Source organism: Mus caroli, chromosome 9 (assembly GCF_900094665.2).
Source record: "Mus caroli chromosome 9, CAROLI_EIJ_v1.1, whole genome shotgun sequence".
NCBI lineage: Eukaryota > Metazoa > Chordata > Mammalia > Rodentia > Muridae > Mus > Mus caroli.
The window spans coordinates 91,334,978-91,353,257 of NC_034578.1; the positions used below are offsets into that span (position 1 = coordinate 91,334,978).

At 36.2% G+C, this 18,280-nt stretch overlaps 1 protein-coding gene across 5 annotated transcripts in view; it reads right to left on the minus strand.

Annotated features, from left to right (window-relative positions):
* Nucleotides 1-18,280, minus strand: part of Trpc1 (transient receptor potential cation channel subfamily C member 1) — a 46,133-nt gene that overhangs the window by 24,222 nt on the left and 3,631 nt on the right. For 2 of the 5 annotated variants that reach the window (XM_021171739.2, XM_029481860.1), the window contains exons 2-4: nucleotides 14,781-14,935; nucleotides 8,391-8,492; nucleotides 3,235-3,437 (exon numbers count right to left, since the gene is read on the minus strand). In XM_021171739.2, coding sequence (XP_021027398.1) covers nucleotides 3,235-3,437; nucleotides 8,391-8,492; nucleotides 14,781-14,935 — 460 coding nt within the window. Of the gene's footprint in view, nucleotides 1-3,234; nucleotides 3,438-4,249; nucleotides 4,363-8,390; nucleotides 8,493-14,780; nucleotides 14,936-18,280 lie in introns of those variants that run through there. The other 3 variants (XM_029481862.1, XM_021171740.2, XM_029481861.1) reach the window with 3 other exon arrangements.

Here is an 18,280-nt window from a genome sequence, read left to right on the forward strand (position 1 = left end):
TTTTCCTGTTGTTTATTCTCAAGTCAAAAGTGACACAAATACCTTTTCCGTTGTTTAACTTCTTACTTTCTTTGTAATGGATTTTTTTCTAGATAAAATTCTAAATTTACTGACACATTCCTCATTTAATCTATAGCTTTAATGTTATTTATAAGCAAAGATAGTCTGCATTCATGGATACACAGGGGGCTGGGGCAGGAGGATTGCTCGAACTCAAAGCTAGCTTGGGAAATATACCAAGATACCATATTAAAACAAACAAACAAACAAACAAACCAACCAACCAAACTGCATTCACTTGTCTGCATGTTTTTTTCTTTTTCCATTACCACACTGGCCATGAGCTCACAATTCTTCTGCCTCAACCTTTGAAGCAGCTCAGATTATGGGCAGGTACCACCATATCTGCTCTATCTGTATCTTAAGTATTCCTGTAGAGGCATTTGCCTGCACTATAACTACCCAAAGATGTGTAGACAACTAAATCTACATTGATTGACTTTAAAAGACCATTCATCATAAATGGTATGCCAGTGCAAGCAAGGCTGCACTGAACAGACCCCACGTGCAGTAGGCAAGTGATCTCAGAAACAGGTCACAATCACTGTATGATTTTAAATTAATTTTCAGCCATTTCATATTCAGAACTTTTTACTGTTGACAAGTTTCATGAGCCTCCCACTGAGTTTATGGCTGAGATCTCCCTCAATCCTTCCTATTCCCCATTCAATAAAAAGCTGTAGTTTTATCAGTACAAGCTAGTGAACCTGTAACGCTGGGCCAGAAGAACCAAACACTGGCCTGGGCAAAATGACCAAAGGAAAACTTGCTCCTCAAGACAGACTGCAAGTCTGTGACAGAGAGGACCAACCAGGAATGTCAGGAGAGACTCTGGAAATGAGAAAGCCACATATGGAGTAATAGCATGTCTACAAATGCCTAGCTGACTAGACAATTATACACTTGTGGGTAGCATGTAAGTTTGGAAAAAGAAAAGACCTAAAGAATATTAACAAGTTCTTAATACAGGATCATGTGCAAGAGCCAAGAGCCACCAGCAGCCAAACGATGCCTTTTAGACAGAATTTGCCAAATAGTTCCAACATGGACACAGAAATTAGGCTCTGTTGTTTCTATGTACTGGGAGAATTCCTAATAGCATGGTGTGTTAGTTTAAAATGGTTAAATTCTAGGAAGCTAAAGTGATCAATAATAACTTCATAAATAGCCTGATTAGAATTTTACATTTTAAGAGTAAACTTGGTTTGTTCCTTTACACTCTGTCAGAAATGAATTATATTTTCCAATCCCTCAGAATTAAGGTAGCAGTTACTAGTAAAAAATTCTGGGACTCTTTTGTATAAATGTATATACAACTACATTTAAAAATAATTCACAGGTCAAGAGATTTTGTAGACAAGCCACACATTAAGAGAAATCATATTACCCCTACTTAACCATGTTGGTGCCTGAAACCATCAAAAGCAGCAAACATTAACCTGGTGGCCCTCAGCTTGTAACTATTTTTGTTTGGTTAGGTTTTTTTGTTTGTTTGCTTTTTTGAGACAGGGTTTCTCTGTATAGCCCTGGCTGTCCTGGAACTCACTCTATAGACCAGGCTGGCCTCAAACTCAGAAATCCACCTGCCTCTGCCTCCCAAGTGAGCTTGTAACTATTTTTAACTACTTTACAAAAAAACTGTGAAAGAACCATATATTGAATAAACCGGGGGGGCAGTGGTGGCCCACACCTTTAATCCCAGCACTAGGGAGGCAGAGGCAGGCGGATTTCTGAGTTTGAGGCCAGCCTGGTCTACAGTGTGGCTTCCAGTACAGCCAGGGATACACAGAGAAACCCTGTCTCAAAAAAACAAAAAACAAAAACAAAACAAAAAACAAAAAACCCTGAATATCACATTTTTGGTAATTAATATTTGTTACCTAAACATTTCTAAAATATCACTGCATTTTTAACAGTTCTATTTTACAGACAAGGAAATGAACAAAGAGGTTATTGAACAACCTGCCTCATTAGGATGAAAACATCTTTGGATAACATGTATAATAATACCTAAGGCAGGGTAATTTTCTAAATACCCTCTGCTGGCCTCAAATTTATGATCCTTCTTCTGCCTTACCATTCTAGGAAATGGGGTTATAGATGTGTGCTACCATGTCTAAGACTGCCTATATCTCTCAATGTTGCTACAACGGGTATCAAAACCATATACAAAGCATAGAAAGGGCTTATGCTGAAAAGCTGACTTCTCAACCAACTGACAGCCACACCTGCAATAAAACTGCCCATGGAGTGATCTTGTTGAACCTAAAGAAGGCAGGTCCTTTCTTGATGTTAACATTTCAACTAGCGAAATGGGAAGAGATTATAAGTAGTAAAGATAGAAATATAAATATGGTCTAAGAAGAGAAATAAGAGGCAAGAAGAGTTCAAATACTTAGTGAGAAGTTTTGTGGGCTGGAAAGATGGCTCAGTAGTTAAAAGTGCTCATTCCTCAGCAGAGGACCTGGGTTCAGTTCCCAGCACACATATGGTGGCAAACAAATATAACAGGACCTTTGAAGCTTGGGTCTTGGAACCCTGACAAAGCATGAGAAGGGAATAAAGAAAAGACAGACTACACTCACACAGGCACATACACAGTGAAGCTGGGGTCAGGGTGGGTTTTGCTACCTCTGGAACCTCTCAGCANATTTAATATGTAGAGCACAGGGGAGGGACTAGCCATTCTCAGTAGGAGATCTCTGTAGGCAGCTGCCTCAGGCTACAAACACCTGGGAGGAGAAAGCAGCAGCCAACAGTCTTTGCACATTTCTCANTTAAGCTGTGTTCTTCCAAGAATAATAGTACATGCCTACAACCCATGTATTCAAGAAACAGAAAGGCAGAGGATCACGAATTTAAGATTAGCCTAAAGCCCTCAAGATGAGTTCCAGGCTAGCCAGTATGCAAGACTCTACCTCAAAAAGCCATCATGACGGTGGTGCTGATGACGGTATAGTAGTAGTTTGTTTTTCTTTATAAGGTGCCAAGTGGTGCCTTTCCACTCTTGCTAATTTACCTCGTGAACAAAGGCGCTAGAAATCTGGCTCTCCTATGTCACCCAAGCATATTTCTTAAAAGTTGCACTGAAAGAGCATTTTTCCCCAAGTAAGTGTCATCGACAGGTGCTTTGATACATTACTCTTCTATTTACCAAAATCTTCATTTCCTCACCTGGAATGTCTGAGGCTGTCCTTCTTGTTTTTTGCAGAACACAGTGTGCATTCACAGCCAACAGCATGGGGCTTGGGCAAAGACACATCCTGCTTTAAAAGCATTGTAAGGATTTCATAGTTGTTACGATGAGCAGCTAAAATAACAGGTGCGACATCCATCGTTGTTGAATATTCTGGATTCTGAATTCGTTCCATAAGTTTCTGAAAAATATTCATATAAATGTCCAAAGGTTATTATCTGTGACTTCAAAAATATATTTATCTAAAGGATGGAATAAAAGTAATATTAAATAAGGAACATAAGGCTTATTTTAAGAAGAATACATTTTACTTAGACTCATTATTTTAAAACTTTAAAATTTCAGTTTTAATTAACAAATGTTATATAATAAATACAATCTTCAATAGGCAACATCCTAATACTACAGTTCCATTTTTTACTAATATAGAAGCAAGAGCATCTAGAGAAATAATTTAAGAAAAAGAATTAATATTTTTAAAAATTAATAGAAACATGAATGATAAGAAGAAAGAAGAAGAATTTTTGGAAAACAATAACATGGAAAAATGTTAAGAACAGCCACAGTATAAATGCAGGAGGAAAACTAAAGTTTACATCCGTGTGGCCTACCTTGTCCTACAGATAGCGATGAGGCTACTTCTTTATACCGTCCAATCCCTACCTAATCTGCAGCCTGTCACGAATATGTAAGACCACTACAGTCACAGCTAACACTTAGCAAGAACTGGAGCTGTCAGTCATTTATCTTCCCGTTTAATGCCCACAGGGAACTACAGAGCTGAGTGTAATTAGTAACCGTGAAGAAACTGAGGCTCAGAGAAGTGAATGTGTGGAACCACAGTCAGCCAAGAGCTGACTCCTCCCACTAACTGGGACCTGAGGCCAATGATTGTATGAAATGAAGACAAAACATTTAGTAGTTTAAGTATCGGGTTAAATAAAAAGGTTGGCTATTTTATGACTATTGCATATTCTTGCCAATGCTTCTCACTTTTTTGCAGAGGTTTCCTTGAGAGCTGTTTGACTCCAGGGTTAGCTCATCAAGCTCACACCTTGGTAACTTTTATTAACATTGTAAAAGTAGTGTATACTCATTTAAAATATCTGAAAAATACAGAAAAGCAGAAAGAAGAATAAAAATGCCCATATTCCTTCTACTCAAATAACATTTTATAGTACAGTATTTCCTTCTAGTCCTTTCTTTACTTCACCCCTTTTGAAAGACACATTTTGCATACATCCTAGTGTGCTAAGCACGAGTGATAAAAACAACAGTTCTTAATAAAAGCAATAGTTCTTAGTACTCAAAGATTGAGAGAATAATCTCTTCGCCTGAGAGCCCAGGATCTTCAAGGGACCAAATCACGCACAGAATTTTGCATGCAATTTAAGGAAACTCACAAAATCTGGGTTCAAGATATTTTGTGATATAAATGACGTTACAGCAAATATCACTATAAAATAGTTTGTTTTTTGTTTTTTTTTTTTTTTTACAAATTTAGGACTATCTCATTACTATAGACACTCCTCTAGAACTAGAATTATAGGTTAAAAAGCTAGAAAAAAAATTGAAGTTCTTGATACGTAATGTCAAAATCTTTTCAATGGTTTAAATTCTTGATAATATAGGGATGTATCCATTTTATAGTAAAGTTTTACTCACAGCAAATGGCATGGTCACTCTTAATATGAGTGAAAAACAATGATATTTTAATTTACTTTCTTTTAAATACTGGTAAGTTTTGATATTTTTTCATATGCTTTTCTTTTATGAAATTTGTTCATGTACCTTTCAATTATTTATTGGAGATTTCATACTCATGAATTTATGCAATGGTTACATAAAAGCCTAAAAGAGGTACTTTTTCTGATTTGTGTTATTGATCAAAAATAAAATTATATTTACTCTCGGGCTTAAAGTCCTAACTGAAAAGTGACCCTTCTGTTTTNTATGAAGCACTCACAGCTAGAACAGCACTACTAGACATGTGTAAGATTAAAGTGTATAATTTCACTGCTGATAGCATGACCTTCATATTTTCAAATAACCTTTATTTTAAAGTGAATAGTGAAGAGACAACCCGACAAGCCAAGGCTACAGAATGAACACACTTAAATAGTAAAAGAAAAATATATTAAAATATTTCATTGTATCTGTCTAGAAACAATAAAGCTGTTAAAAGTTGGTTTTATAGCCACCGTAAGTATTTGGATAAAGACTGAGTGACCTTTACTTGTTAGAGACAGAGCAGAAAGTGCCTTCTTCACTGAGCAGCTGGGACTGCCAAGGCTTTCCACTGCTGATGGCAATGGTGAGGAGATAATACTTGCCACTGCTGTAGTGGCACATAGCGCTCCACCTCAGTCTGAAGAAAGGCAATGTGTTCAAAGGCTAGAAGGTGGAACAGGCATATACAAATATAATAGTAACTGTGGGATAGATGGTGGGAACTGAACGGGATTCTGTTAGCTTTTGTCCGTCAGTGACAGAATCTCATCTCAGTCCTCTTCATTCCATTCTTACTGGTTTCTCACCACCATCTGAACTTAGAGGTATTCTAGGAAAGTCACACTTTTTGTTGTTCTTAAGGTAGTTTTTAAAGTGTGTATGTCTGTGTTTGAAAGTTGAAACCTGGAGCTTGTGCATGATAGAAAACATTATACTCTATTTACAACAACAGGTCCCCAAATCATAGGCTTTTTTTTAGTAGTCTAAATGAATATAAAATTTGTTTAGTTCTTTAAATACATTTTATTCTGAAATCAATCAGCTGATAATATAGCAGTTATTAAAACTGATTGTTTTACTATACCTTCAACAATAATAAATGTTAAAAATTCTTAAATTCAGTGTACAAAATTATCTCATTTATAATTAATATTAATATTTCAATGACTATCTTTCTACTGAGAAAAACCAATAAAATTATAAAAGAAAAATCTTTAATTAGTTCAATCACTAAGAAATGACTACTATAAAGTAACATTCNCTTAATTTTCCATATCTCTTTTCATGTGCATTTTTAAGAAATTTTAAAAGATTTATTTATTTTATGTGGATGATTGTTTCATCTGCATATGCTGGGTAGCATGTCCATGTAGCATCCAGAAGATGCTATGAGGGAGATGGGCCCTCTCGAGCTAGAGTTGTACTTNGTTGTGAGATGCTATGTGGATGTGGGGAATGAACCCAGGTCTTCCGAACCCTGGAGCCATCTCTCAGCCTCTTTTCTATGTGTACTTTCAACCTTCAGTCTTGTGTGTGTGTGTGTGTGTGTGTGTGTGTGTGTGTGTGTGTACACAATCCTCATTTTATCTAACTGGGTATGGTGATTCACACCTACAATTCCAACATTTGAATGGTAGGGGCAGGAGCGCAGGAGTTCAAGGTTATCCTTGGTTGTACAAGGAGATCAGGCAGTCTGGAATACATTAAAACTTGTCTCAATCTTTTTTAAGTAATTTACATTACTGCCTTGTATTCCAAAGTTTATACATGTGGTTATTTATATTTCCTGTTTTGACGTTCAGAATGTTTTCTTTTTCTTTTTTTCCCTCCTNTCCTAGGAATGTAATCAAGGCCATGCTAGTTGAGTGATCTAAGACTGAGCTGTACTTAGGATATTTAGGGTATCTCAGTGTTCCACTGCTACACATAAAACATAAATCAATGATTTTTCCCATTTCCTTCTCAGATTTCTAGAGGAGAAAATACTAGGCTAGAAAATACAAGTTTCTTTGTTGTGTATGTTGTTCCTTGCCAAAATATTTTCTAAAACACCCTGTCCTATAGTAGTATGTTTTTAAAATTTTGGTTTTTAATAAACAATTTTGTTGTTAGTAAACAAAATTTAGTATCTTAAACTTTTTTGTTAAAATTAAAATTTTAATTAAAAATTAAGGTTTAAAATTTATGTTTTATTTTCTGAAAATTTCTAAATGTTCTTTTCTAATAGATTTTGGTGCTTTGTATCAAATTTTCTGTATTATTATTATTATTATTAACTGAGACAGGGTTTCACTGTGTAGCTCTAGCTGTCCTGGAAACTTGCTATGTAGACCAGGATGGCCTCAAACTCACAGAAATCCCCCTGCCTCTGCCTTTCAAGTGCTGGCATGAAGGTATGTGTCTCCAGGCCTATCTCTAGGTTTTACTTGGAGATGCTTAGTGGGTGCCTGTTTCCCAGGCATCCACAGCTTTCTACATCTACCCAGCATCTGAATCGGAGACACAGCTTCTGTAACAATCTATAGTCCTTACCCAGTTTTTTAGCTGTAACAATCTATAGTCCTTACCCAGTTTTTTAGCTGTAACAATCTATAGTCCTTACCCNCTGTAACAATCTATAGTCCTTACCCAGTTTTTTAGCTGTAACAATCTATAGTCCTTACCCAGTTTTTTAGCTGTAACAATCTATAGTCCTTACCCAGTTTTTTAGCTGTAACAATCTTTAGTCCTTACCCAGTTTTTTGGCTGTAACAATCTTTAGTCCTTACCCAGTTTTTTGGCTGTAACAATCTATAGCCCTTACCCAGTTTTTAAGCTAAAGCAATTCTTCTACACCAGACAGCTAAATACTTATATATTTTCTTCCATTTTTTTATGGTTTCATCACTCANATTTCTTTTTTTTTTTAAAGAGTTATTTATTTATTTATCTCATGTATGTGAGTACACTGTCACTGTCTTCAGACACACACCAGAAGAGGGCATCAGATTCCCATTACAGATGGTTGTGAGCCACCATGTGGTTGCTGGGAACTGAACCAGGATCTGTGGAAGAGCAGTCAGTGCTCTTAACTGCTGAGCCATCTCTCTAGTCCAACACATTTCTTAAATCCACCTAGAAACTAATCTGTATTTTCAGCATCACCTGAAGAACACCCCAAATTAAAAATACTGGTTCACACTGACAAAATATGTAAATATTAACTAACTTTTAAAAAAAGTTTCCAGAAAGCAAGATGAATTATTATTGTCTTTACTTACTTCAAAGTAATATTTTACAAAGTAAAAATATCAATATTTCTAAAAACAAAATAAGCTGGGAAGGAGGGAGAAAAGATGGCAATGGGGCAGGAGATCCACTTTGGCTTAAAAGTCCAAATGAATAAATATTTAAGAGTACTGACTACAATGGTTGGTCTTGATGATCGTTTTGGCCGGTGATTAAGTAGTATATCAACAGCTCCCACTACTTCAGAGTCGATTGCCACCAAAAGTGCATCTGCGGACTTTAAAAAAATAAAAGTTAAAAATGAAAATGGAAGATAAAAATGTAAACTATTTTTACTAATTCATGGTTATTTTAAAATTCTTCAAACTGTATTATATACAGTAGTATTGGGTTTTTAAAAAAATGTATATTGTACAAGTAGTACATTTGCTTGCCAGAGTCAGTAGTACATCTATGTACCACAGTATAAACATTTTTGTTCTGGTTTCAATGCACAACCTGGTAAAATAAAAACTATTTCATAGAAGGGACTCCATATGGAAGTGCTGATCCATGCAATGTTCAAAGCTAAAATAACAAAAACAAAACCAAAAAAAAAAAAAAAACCCTTCAAGATATTTTCTCTTGAACCATGAACCAGAAAAATCTTAAGGTTTCAAATTTATTAAAGAAATGACTATGAGCTATTAAGCGAGGGACTATGTTGGGTGTAACGTCATCAGTGCAGTTCTGACAAGAGGGGAGAATGGAAAAATACACAAAAGGGGACACCTTTATTCTCATCTTCAAAATATACATGAGTCTAGACAGTTTGACACTGGTACCAGCACTCTTGTTAAATAAAAATCACAAAGAATCCAGTTACCAAAGCTGGCGTAGGTAGGGAAGAATTTACAGTTCCCGTTTCAACCTGCTGTGTAGATCTACTCCTAACCAGAGGCCTAGGTAAACAGACTCAGGACTCAGGGCTCCACACTTCTCTATAACAAAGCCTATGAGCTGCTGGCAACCATGACACCAAGGTTTGGTTCCTCTGATTTTTTTTTTAAGGCAAAACATAATAGCAGAATGAAAATGAAATAATAATGATTTAATCGGAATTTAAAGCTAATTGTACAGATTGTACAATTTTAACTGATAGAACCTTTACTATTTTTATATCAGTCAATATTCTTGTTCCCAAGAATGAAACTACAGCAGATCTGTATTCTTTATAGATCCATAGAATACAGTTTTTACTCTCCTTATTTGGAGAGGCTAAGACTAAATAAGACTAAAAATAAAGACTAAAATAAGACTCAAAATGGCAGGCTTTCATGGGATGTTGAAAATAGCATTAGATAATGCAAAGAAAGGCTGGAGCTCTCATTAAACTCTCAGGAATCACCTATCCGTTCCTGTAGGAGAAGCTTCCTCAGTGGATGGGAAATTTAAGCTCTTGTTAGATACAACCCTAAAGTGCAAGCAACTTCCTCCCCCTTTTCTTTTGCTTCATAATGCTTCTCCTCAATCAGGTGAAGCAAACAACCTTTTAAAAACAAGAGCCTAGCATCCATTACAGATATTTTATTTACAGTTTTAATCTTAGTCAATAAAGCTAACAATAGTAATGCCACTGCTCTCAAACACCAGGCAACTTCAATAATCTGAAATACGGCCATGAATTTATTTACAACTTAAAACAACAACAAGAACAACACCTTTAGAAACAATGAAACAGAACAAGCCAAGTCACAGAGTTACACATGGGCATTGTTTCCAGAAGAGACAGGCCTAAGCACATTGACTTGGCTTTCCCAAGCATTCCTCAGATCTTTAATGAATAATAGACAGCTAGAAAAAAATCAACAAAAATGGGGAAAAGAAGAAGAAAACTAAAAGTTGACCATGGAAAGAATAAAATACCAGTATAGTAAAATCAGTGTCGGAACACAGCAGTCTACAGACTTTAATGCAAGGACAAATTGTTAATAATTTTGGACTTTGTAAAGCAAAGTAAAATTATTATATTCTCAAGAACTCCAATTAATGATGGTAGAGTTAAAATATATTCAGACACACTACTCAGTAAGGGGTAAAAATGTATTAACATTCAATGCTTAAAAGGATAAGCTTCAGCTATAAAAGTATTTGTATTAAAAGTCATGTAATTAAAGGGTGGCCACTGGCTTGTTCTATAAAATAGTATGATATATGATAAATAAATAGCAGTTCTAAAGGAAAATATTTGAATTTTTAAGAAGAAATGTATTTGCGACACAGTCTTGAAAGCAGGCTGGCCTTGAACTTGCAATCCTCTTGCCTCAGCCTCCAATGTGTTGGAATTACAGGCGTTTTAAGTATTGTTAAATATCTAAAATCATATATTGCTCACTCGATTTTCTTTCCTGATTTCTCAGTAATCTGTGCATTTCCACTAAAGCATATTGAACGCATATACCCTCTATGTAATTGAAACCGCTACCTTCCCTCTTGCCTCAGAGCTTTTCCGGCAGCTCCCATCTCTTCCTCTACACTCAGGGTGTGAAGCTACTTATTACCTTTCTAACTTAATTCCCACTGTGCAACATATATTAATGCACTCGCATACTCTGTAAGAACTTGGTCCTTCATNCAAGGAACATATCCCAACTTTACNTTTTTCTCCTTTCGTTCATTTAACTTGATCTTATCTTTCCATTGTCTCTAAATACTTTCTGCTTTATTTCACTGTTAATATTATCAAACTAACTTATATCATGTTCCCTGAATTTATCAGTACTATACTTTGGAAGTCCAATGACTTTTTCTCTCTCCTCTTTGTGTCTTAATTTCTAAGCAAAAANAAACAAACAAAATGGAAGTTTCCCTTTGGCTTTTACACCACCACTCTAACTGACCCCAAACTGTCAATAACCCATGTAACTCCCTCTTTCCAGTGCCCTTTATTAAGCATAAATACTCCCTAAGAATGACTCTGTAGTACTCTTTGCTCTGTGATACCAGCCATTCTCAAGATATACAGGGTCATCTTCCTTCTTATGACACCTTGGTCATTGTCAGACAGCCCCCAAAAAGCAAAGTTAAAGCCTGGAAACAACATTTTTACATCAAACCTAACTTCTCCTGACTTGCTAGTTTTCTCTCCTCTCTCCTACTCATCCATATTAAAGATTAATAAAGCTCTTGGATTCCTCAAGCCCCCTTCATGATAGCTATGATTGCTCTTATAGGCAGCCTTCCAGTTCACACCTTAGAATTCTCACCTCAAGTACTACAAAAGTTGCTCACATGGGCTATAGACCTCCCTATCTTTCTAGTCTTGCCTAAGCCGGATTACCATGGTCATCTATGTAAAACACAATGCACAAGTCACACCTTCTATCAGAATNCATTGAAAGACACCACACTACAGTTAAAGCACAAATGCTTACCCTCCCATTCAAGGTCTTTTTTATTTTTGTTATTTTCTTGAGATTTCCATTATATTACAAACCCAGTATTTTGTTCTAAAGACTCTGAATTCACTATCTCAAGATACACATTTCTCATATCTGCATACATTCTTTTCTGAATCCTCTGTTCCTTAAATACCTCTAAATTCTTGAAAATAGACATAGGTAACAGGAAGAACATGGACTCTAGGACACAGGTGTGGATTTCAAGTCTGCCACTGACAGAGTAACTCTGGACAAGTTTTTTTTATCTTTCTGAAGATCAGAAGGTCAAGCCCACTGTCACAAAGCAGCACAAAGTTAGCAATGTTAATATTTCCTTTTTTTATTTTTAAATTTTATTTTACATGTATGGGTGTTTTATCTGAACATATGTCTGTGTACCACATGTCTGTATTGTGCCCTCAAAGGCCAGAAAGGGGCATTGGATTCCCTGGAACTAGAATTACAGAGAGATGGCTGTGAGTCACTGTGTGGATGTCAGAAATTGAACCAAGGTCCCCTGCAANCNCGAGAGGTGCTCCTAACCATTGAGCCATCTCTCCAGCCCAATGTTAGTATTTCCCGACTGAGCTCAGAAGACATTCTTCCAGTGAAGTGTTTGTTCAAATGTTTAAAAGGTGTATGTTTAGGTAAGCGTTGGTGACACTTGGGAGGCAGAGCCAGGTGAGTCTCCTAGAGCTGGAATTATGAACTACTTGCTGCACTCTGCAAGAGCAGCAAGTGCTTCTTGCCACCAAACCATTTCTCCAGTTTTGATACATTAAAAGTAAATACATAAATACATAAACACATAAATAAATAGATGCAAGCAAGCCTCCTCCACCCCTTCAGTGCCAGGAATCAAATGCAAGGCCTCACATATGCTACACAGAAACCTAGTTTTCTTGATTACTCCAACCCACAATAGTCTTTTATTATTATTACTGCTAAGACATTTATGTTGAATTGCAAAACTTAACTTAAGTATAATTAGGACTTTTCAAAAGCAGCTCTATTGACATTTGGGTCAGGTATTGTTTGGGTAGNGTTGTAGTACCTTTCCTGGGTATTGCAGTATGTTCAGTAACATCTATAGCATCTACCCACAAGATAATCTGCCCACAAACTGAGAGACTAAAAATNTTTCCAGATACTGCCAAATATCCCTTGGTGTAGGCAAAGTTATTTATTTGAGAACCACAGATACAACCCAAGATAAAACGCCAAGTTTCCAGTTTTGTAACTGCAAACCATATACAAGCATCAAGCATTGTTACTGCTCAGGACTTATAAAATANAGCCTTATATTTAAATTCCTTTGTAATGCACANGTGCTTCAGCTGTCTACTTCATTTGAGGATCCACTGTATGGAAGTCAGAACTCTCTTACTTGTTTCCACCACCACGTGCAGCTAAAGGTCTTGGACATTTGTTGACTGACAGAGTGAGACCCGGGTAACTTAGACAGAATACGGAGACTGGTTTGTAGTCAGAAGGTTAAATTCAAACCTTAGCTTTGCCTTTACTGATTTTACAACTCTGGGCAATACAATAAAGTCTGTGAGCCTCAGTTTTCTAATCTATAAAATATAGCATCTTGATAGACTGACTGTGATGTTCAAATGTGATCAAATATGTGATAGAACCATGTGTACTGCAGAATTATTAGCTACACAAAAGCCATGTATGTAAATACCATTATTATACCATAGCATTTCTTATCCAAAATGACTTAATTTCTTTATAATCTTATTTCCTAGGTAACTGAAGCTTATGCCTTTAAGTGTTCAATTTTAAATTTTAAATAATTGTAATGGAAGTTTTCTGGTTTTATAACATACATACACACACACACATACATACATACATACATACATATATGTGCTTTCATCTAAGGTGTTAGCTAGTGAGTATACTTTAATTTCCCTTGCTGATGCTAAACCACTGTTATAAGGCATAACCACCAAGCAGACATGCAGTGCTGACAACCTCTAACTAAACAGTGTGAGTGAGTGGCCCCAAGCTTCATTTTGTCTAGCTACAGCTCTAATGCCCCTTTTATTGCCTTTACTGATTCTCTTCNGATCAGAAAAATAAAAAATTAAGCTAAAAATGAAATCTAAAATGAAAAATAGAGACTTTGAAGAAGTACTCTATAACTAAATTTAACCTAGAAACTTCAGCAAAACTACTCTAGCAGTACAGCAGTACAGAAGACCTTTGATTTAGCTTCTTGTTGTGTTCTAGACAGCTAAGTGACTGGATACCCAATTCCCTTTTCTATACCGTCTGTGTGTGTGTGTGTGTGTGTGTGTGTATGTGTGTGCGTGCATGCATATATACACACACAGGCTTATATATCAGTCATGATACTGTATTATAATATAAATAGTAGNGATGTACCTAAAACCACATACAGTACTTAAAAAAATATGCTTTGAGTGCTTCCTGATTTAACGCCAAAACTCTGCCTCATTACAGCTACAACAGAAGATCCAGAGTTCCTATGCTATTTATCCTGAGTGAACCGAAAAGGAACAGGAAATGATGCATTAGACACTACCTTCACGATGTACATGCATGTCTGCTTTTCTANCTTACAGAGACAAACGAAAGTCCTTTCCTCGCCAGTTTTAAAAACAAATCGTTCATCTTTAGATGAAAGCAAACACTAAATTACAAACAAAAAGGGAAACATAATAAAACTTAGGAGAAAACCAAAGTGAACTGTAAACTGTTTTGTGAGGAACATTTATTCATGTGCCTATAAATAACCCAGGTCACAGAAAAGCTTGCCTCCTTGCGCTTCTAGATCACTCGCACTATTTTTAGGTATATAATACAAATAGTAATCCTATCAGTAATAAAAATAATGTCAGCTTTAATAATTCATGATAGTTTACTTCCGTCTGATGCAGGGAAAGGAAACAGGAAGAAAAATATAAATAAATTTAAAATATTACACTTAAAAAGCTTATTTGGGTTTGTTTTGTAAACTTTTTAGGGGCTTAAAACCAAGTAGAAGAAGAAAGACAAAGAAAGAGAAGAAAACAAANCGAAGAAAAAGAAAGTAAGCTGGAAGGACAGATGAAAGCAAGGCATAGCTAACATTCTTAGAAGCTACTGGATAAGATCATCTAGCCTTGTACCTGACAACCGTAGTCCAAAAGCAGCTGCAGTATGTCCAAGCTTTCGTTTTCAATAGTTATGGTAACAGCATTTCTCCCAAGCACATCTACGCAATTTATGTTCAAGTCACCTGAACTGTTTTCCTCCAAAATCTTTTTAACCATATAATAGTCACCTAAATAACAATACACAAACATAATTTAATACTTAAGACATTAAACAAGAATGACTATATAGAAAATTTTATCCTGCTGAATTAAAAGATTAAAAATACCTAAACTCATTTTTGCTTTGCATGTGGACATGTGCACAGAAAATGTGAACATTTCCTGGAAAAAAAGTATATCTTGATAAAATAATACAGATATAAACAGTATATATAAAACAGAAGTAGAAAAATATAAATGTGTAGCATGTAATAAAAATCTCTAATTTAAAATTCCTGATGGTATAAGGAGAAAAACTTATAGAAGATATGTAAAACAGTTTAATATAGAATATCCCAAAATACAGGCTGGCAGCTACTGTAGAAAAATAAAATGAAACTTAGAAGATATTAGTTTTCGATCTCAAATACATACACATTTACTCATGCATCAGATTTGTTAAAATGGAGGCCAGAGGTAGAAGATATTAGAAAGAGGGGAAGCATACATTTGAAAAGTAATATGAACTTGACAGTATGTATAATAAGGGTACATAAATGCTCTTTACTCCTCCTTCCCTCTCTTCTCCCTTCACACCTCTCTCTCTCCCCACCTCACTCTGACACACACACACACACACACACACACACACACCATCTTGTTAAGGAAGAGGAGGTGTAGAGTATTAATAAACAGAAAACATGCAGCTCACAGAAAGCTAAGTTGGAGCTATTATGACTACTTGATCTACCAGGAGCCGGCAGGCTGTCTTCTGCCTAACTTGAAAGCCACAAACTTGTCATCCCATGTGAGGAAGATGGGAATTACTGTCACCAAAGGCCCATTATATTTGCCCACTAATGAGACTGTGTGAGGAAAAAAGAAATAAAAACCGAAAGGGAAACTCTCATTAGAGAAAGAATGCAGTGGGATAGTTGTTCCATTTTACTGTTCTAAACACAAAACAAACAAACATTCTACATACAGTAATTGTTTAGATGTCTGTAAGAAATAGGAAAAGGATAATCAAAGTGGAAACTGGAAGGAGAAGAAATAATTTCATGATACCCAGAGAGAAAACATTAGATTAAATGAGTAAGAAAAGCAATATTGCAAGTAAGTTAACAGATTTCATCTGTGAAAACTAAAAACTTTCGATTATTTGTAATGTCCGCTTATAGTCCTTGTGCATTTTAAAAGAAGCTGAATATTAGTTTTCTTGACAACACATCTCCTTAGGTGTCTCAAGAATAAAAACTAGTCATGAAATAATTCTCTCATAGCACTAATTAACATTTAAATTCCACTGATGAAGTGATGCTCTTAAGTCTTCAAGAGTGTCCAAATAATCCATGAAAATGAGATCACTATTGCTAAAAAGTAACATTTAGGAGTATTTCAGATGAATTTGATTCTAAGCCTATGGATAGGAGAATGCTACCCATCAAGCTCTGCTCTCCAGGCATATCCAGGTGAAGGTATTCATTTTAATCCACCTTCTTGGCATCATTAGGTTTTCCAAATCTAAAGTTGTGGAGTTTCAGTAACTCTGCAATACTTCCAGCCGTGCCTTCTTAACTGCTGCTCCATTACTACAGTTTATATTTGCAAGTCATTTAAAGTGATATGTCATAAAGGCAAGAACAGCTGTTCACTGTGAGGACCAATACATATGTGAAAGGGGAAGTTAACAGCCCAGATGCTAGTCACAATGCCTGCAATGCCAGATACTCTGTTCTTTCATAGGGAAACTGCTTGCAAGTCACATCTCATCTTTAGAAAATCAATATAATTCCCTTATGTTTCTGATAATATAGTTGTTTTTAAATTTTATTTTTATTTGTGAGTCTGTGAGAAGTATGTGTGTGTGTGTGTGTATTTCTGTCTGTGTGGGTGCCGAGGAGGGGGCTAGAGGTTCAGGCTGGTCTTCTACTAAGGCCACTCCACCTCCCCCAGCCCCTGACAGCCAGGATCTCTCCCTGAGCTCAGAGGTCACTGATTGGCTAGACTGGCTCCCACCAAGCTCCAGGGATCTGCTTGCCCAGGTTTACAGCCTCATACTAATGCACTCTGCTTTTGCTGGTCAGAGACCCAAACTCCTAGCTTCAGGCTTGCACAGCAAGCACTTTATCTGCCAAGCAACCTCCCCAGCCACTAGACAGTTGTCTTTGTTCAACAAATTAAAAAGAAATATTTTTCAGTCTATTCCATAGCTACTGTGGCAATGAAACAGCAAGTCATCTCAGTCCGATCTCTAGAGTATCTCCCATACTCATTTCCCTGTCCCTGTGATACAGCAAACCCTCATCCAAACCAATACCATCCTTCTGGGTATGAAAAAGACTCTTAACTGATATGNCCACTGAAAAGTTTTCTCTTTGACCAAATCCTAAGCAAGCTAATGCTTCCCCCCACCCCCAACAAGGCTTCTATCATAGCCCATAAAGACTTGAACAAAACATTACCATACTTTCTAATAGCTCTAGATTGCATTACTAGCTTGATTCTCTGTAAATGCATGCCCTAGAAAGGCCATGGCTGCCAATGCATCACTCTCAGTTCATTTGAGCATTGAAGATGGGGGCCCATTTCCTGGCCCTTCTGAAAGGATAGCCATCTAAGCCCCNTTAGTGCCAGATAACAAATCTACATTGGATTCCCATAAATCAACCACCCACTTTTTGTAAATTTTCCCTGCTGTTTTATAATTTTTCACTTCCCTGAACCCCAACTCACACTCCTCTCTAACCCTTTAAACAACTAGTTTCCTTTGTCCAAAATGAAGTTGGATTCAGTTCACAGTGGGCTCTTTTTTTGTATTATTACTCAATGTTTTGTACTTTAACATAGGAGGGCCAACAAAATTGTTCTGGAAAAGGGCCAGGCATTAAAATATGCTAAGCTTTGTAGGACATGGTATCTCAGTCACAAGTGTACTCAGACCCTTTNGCATCCAAGCAGACACNGAGCACATGGAAATGAATGAAGTTGTATAGCAATAAAACTTTTCAAATTTCATAGAATTCTCATGTTATAAAACTTTTCTTTTAATTAGAAACATTTCCAAGTATTTAAGATATAAAATGTAAAAGCCAGACTTAGCTCACAGGCTTTGCAAAAACAGATTTGGCTTAGGGGTCAGCTAGAACCCATGTTCTAGACCTTCCTCTTCAAAGCATATTATTCTTATAACTTGTGGATTTCTAGCATCCTCAATGGACACTATTTTTACTGGAATCTATGAAGTCCATTGGTAACTGGGCTAGCAATTGTAATAGTATATATCGCAACAATAAATTTCCTCTGTCCAACTCTAATAAATCCTTGAGAGAAATAGAGTAGAGAAATGTTACACTCTCAGTTAGGAAAGATGA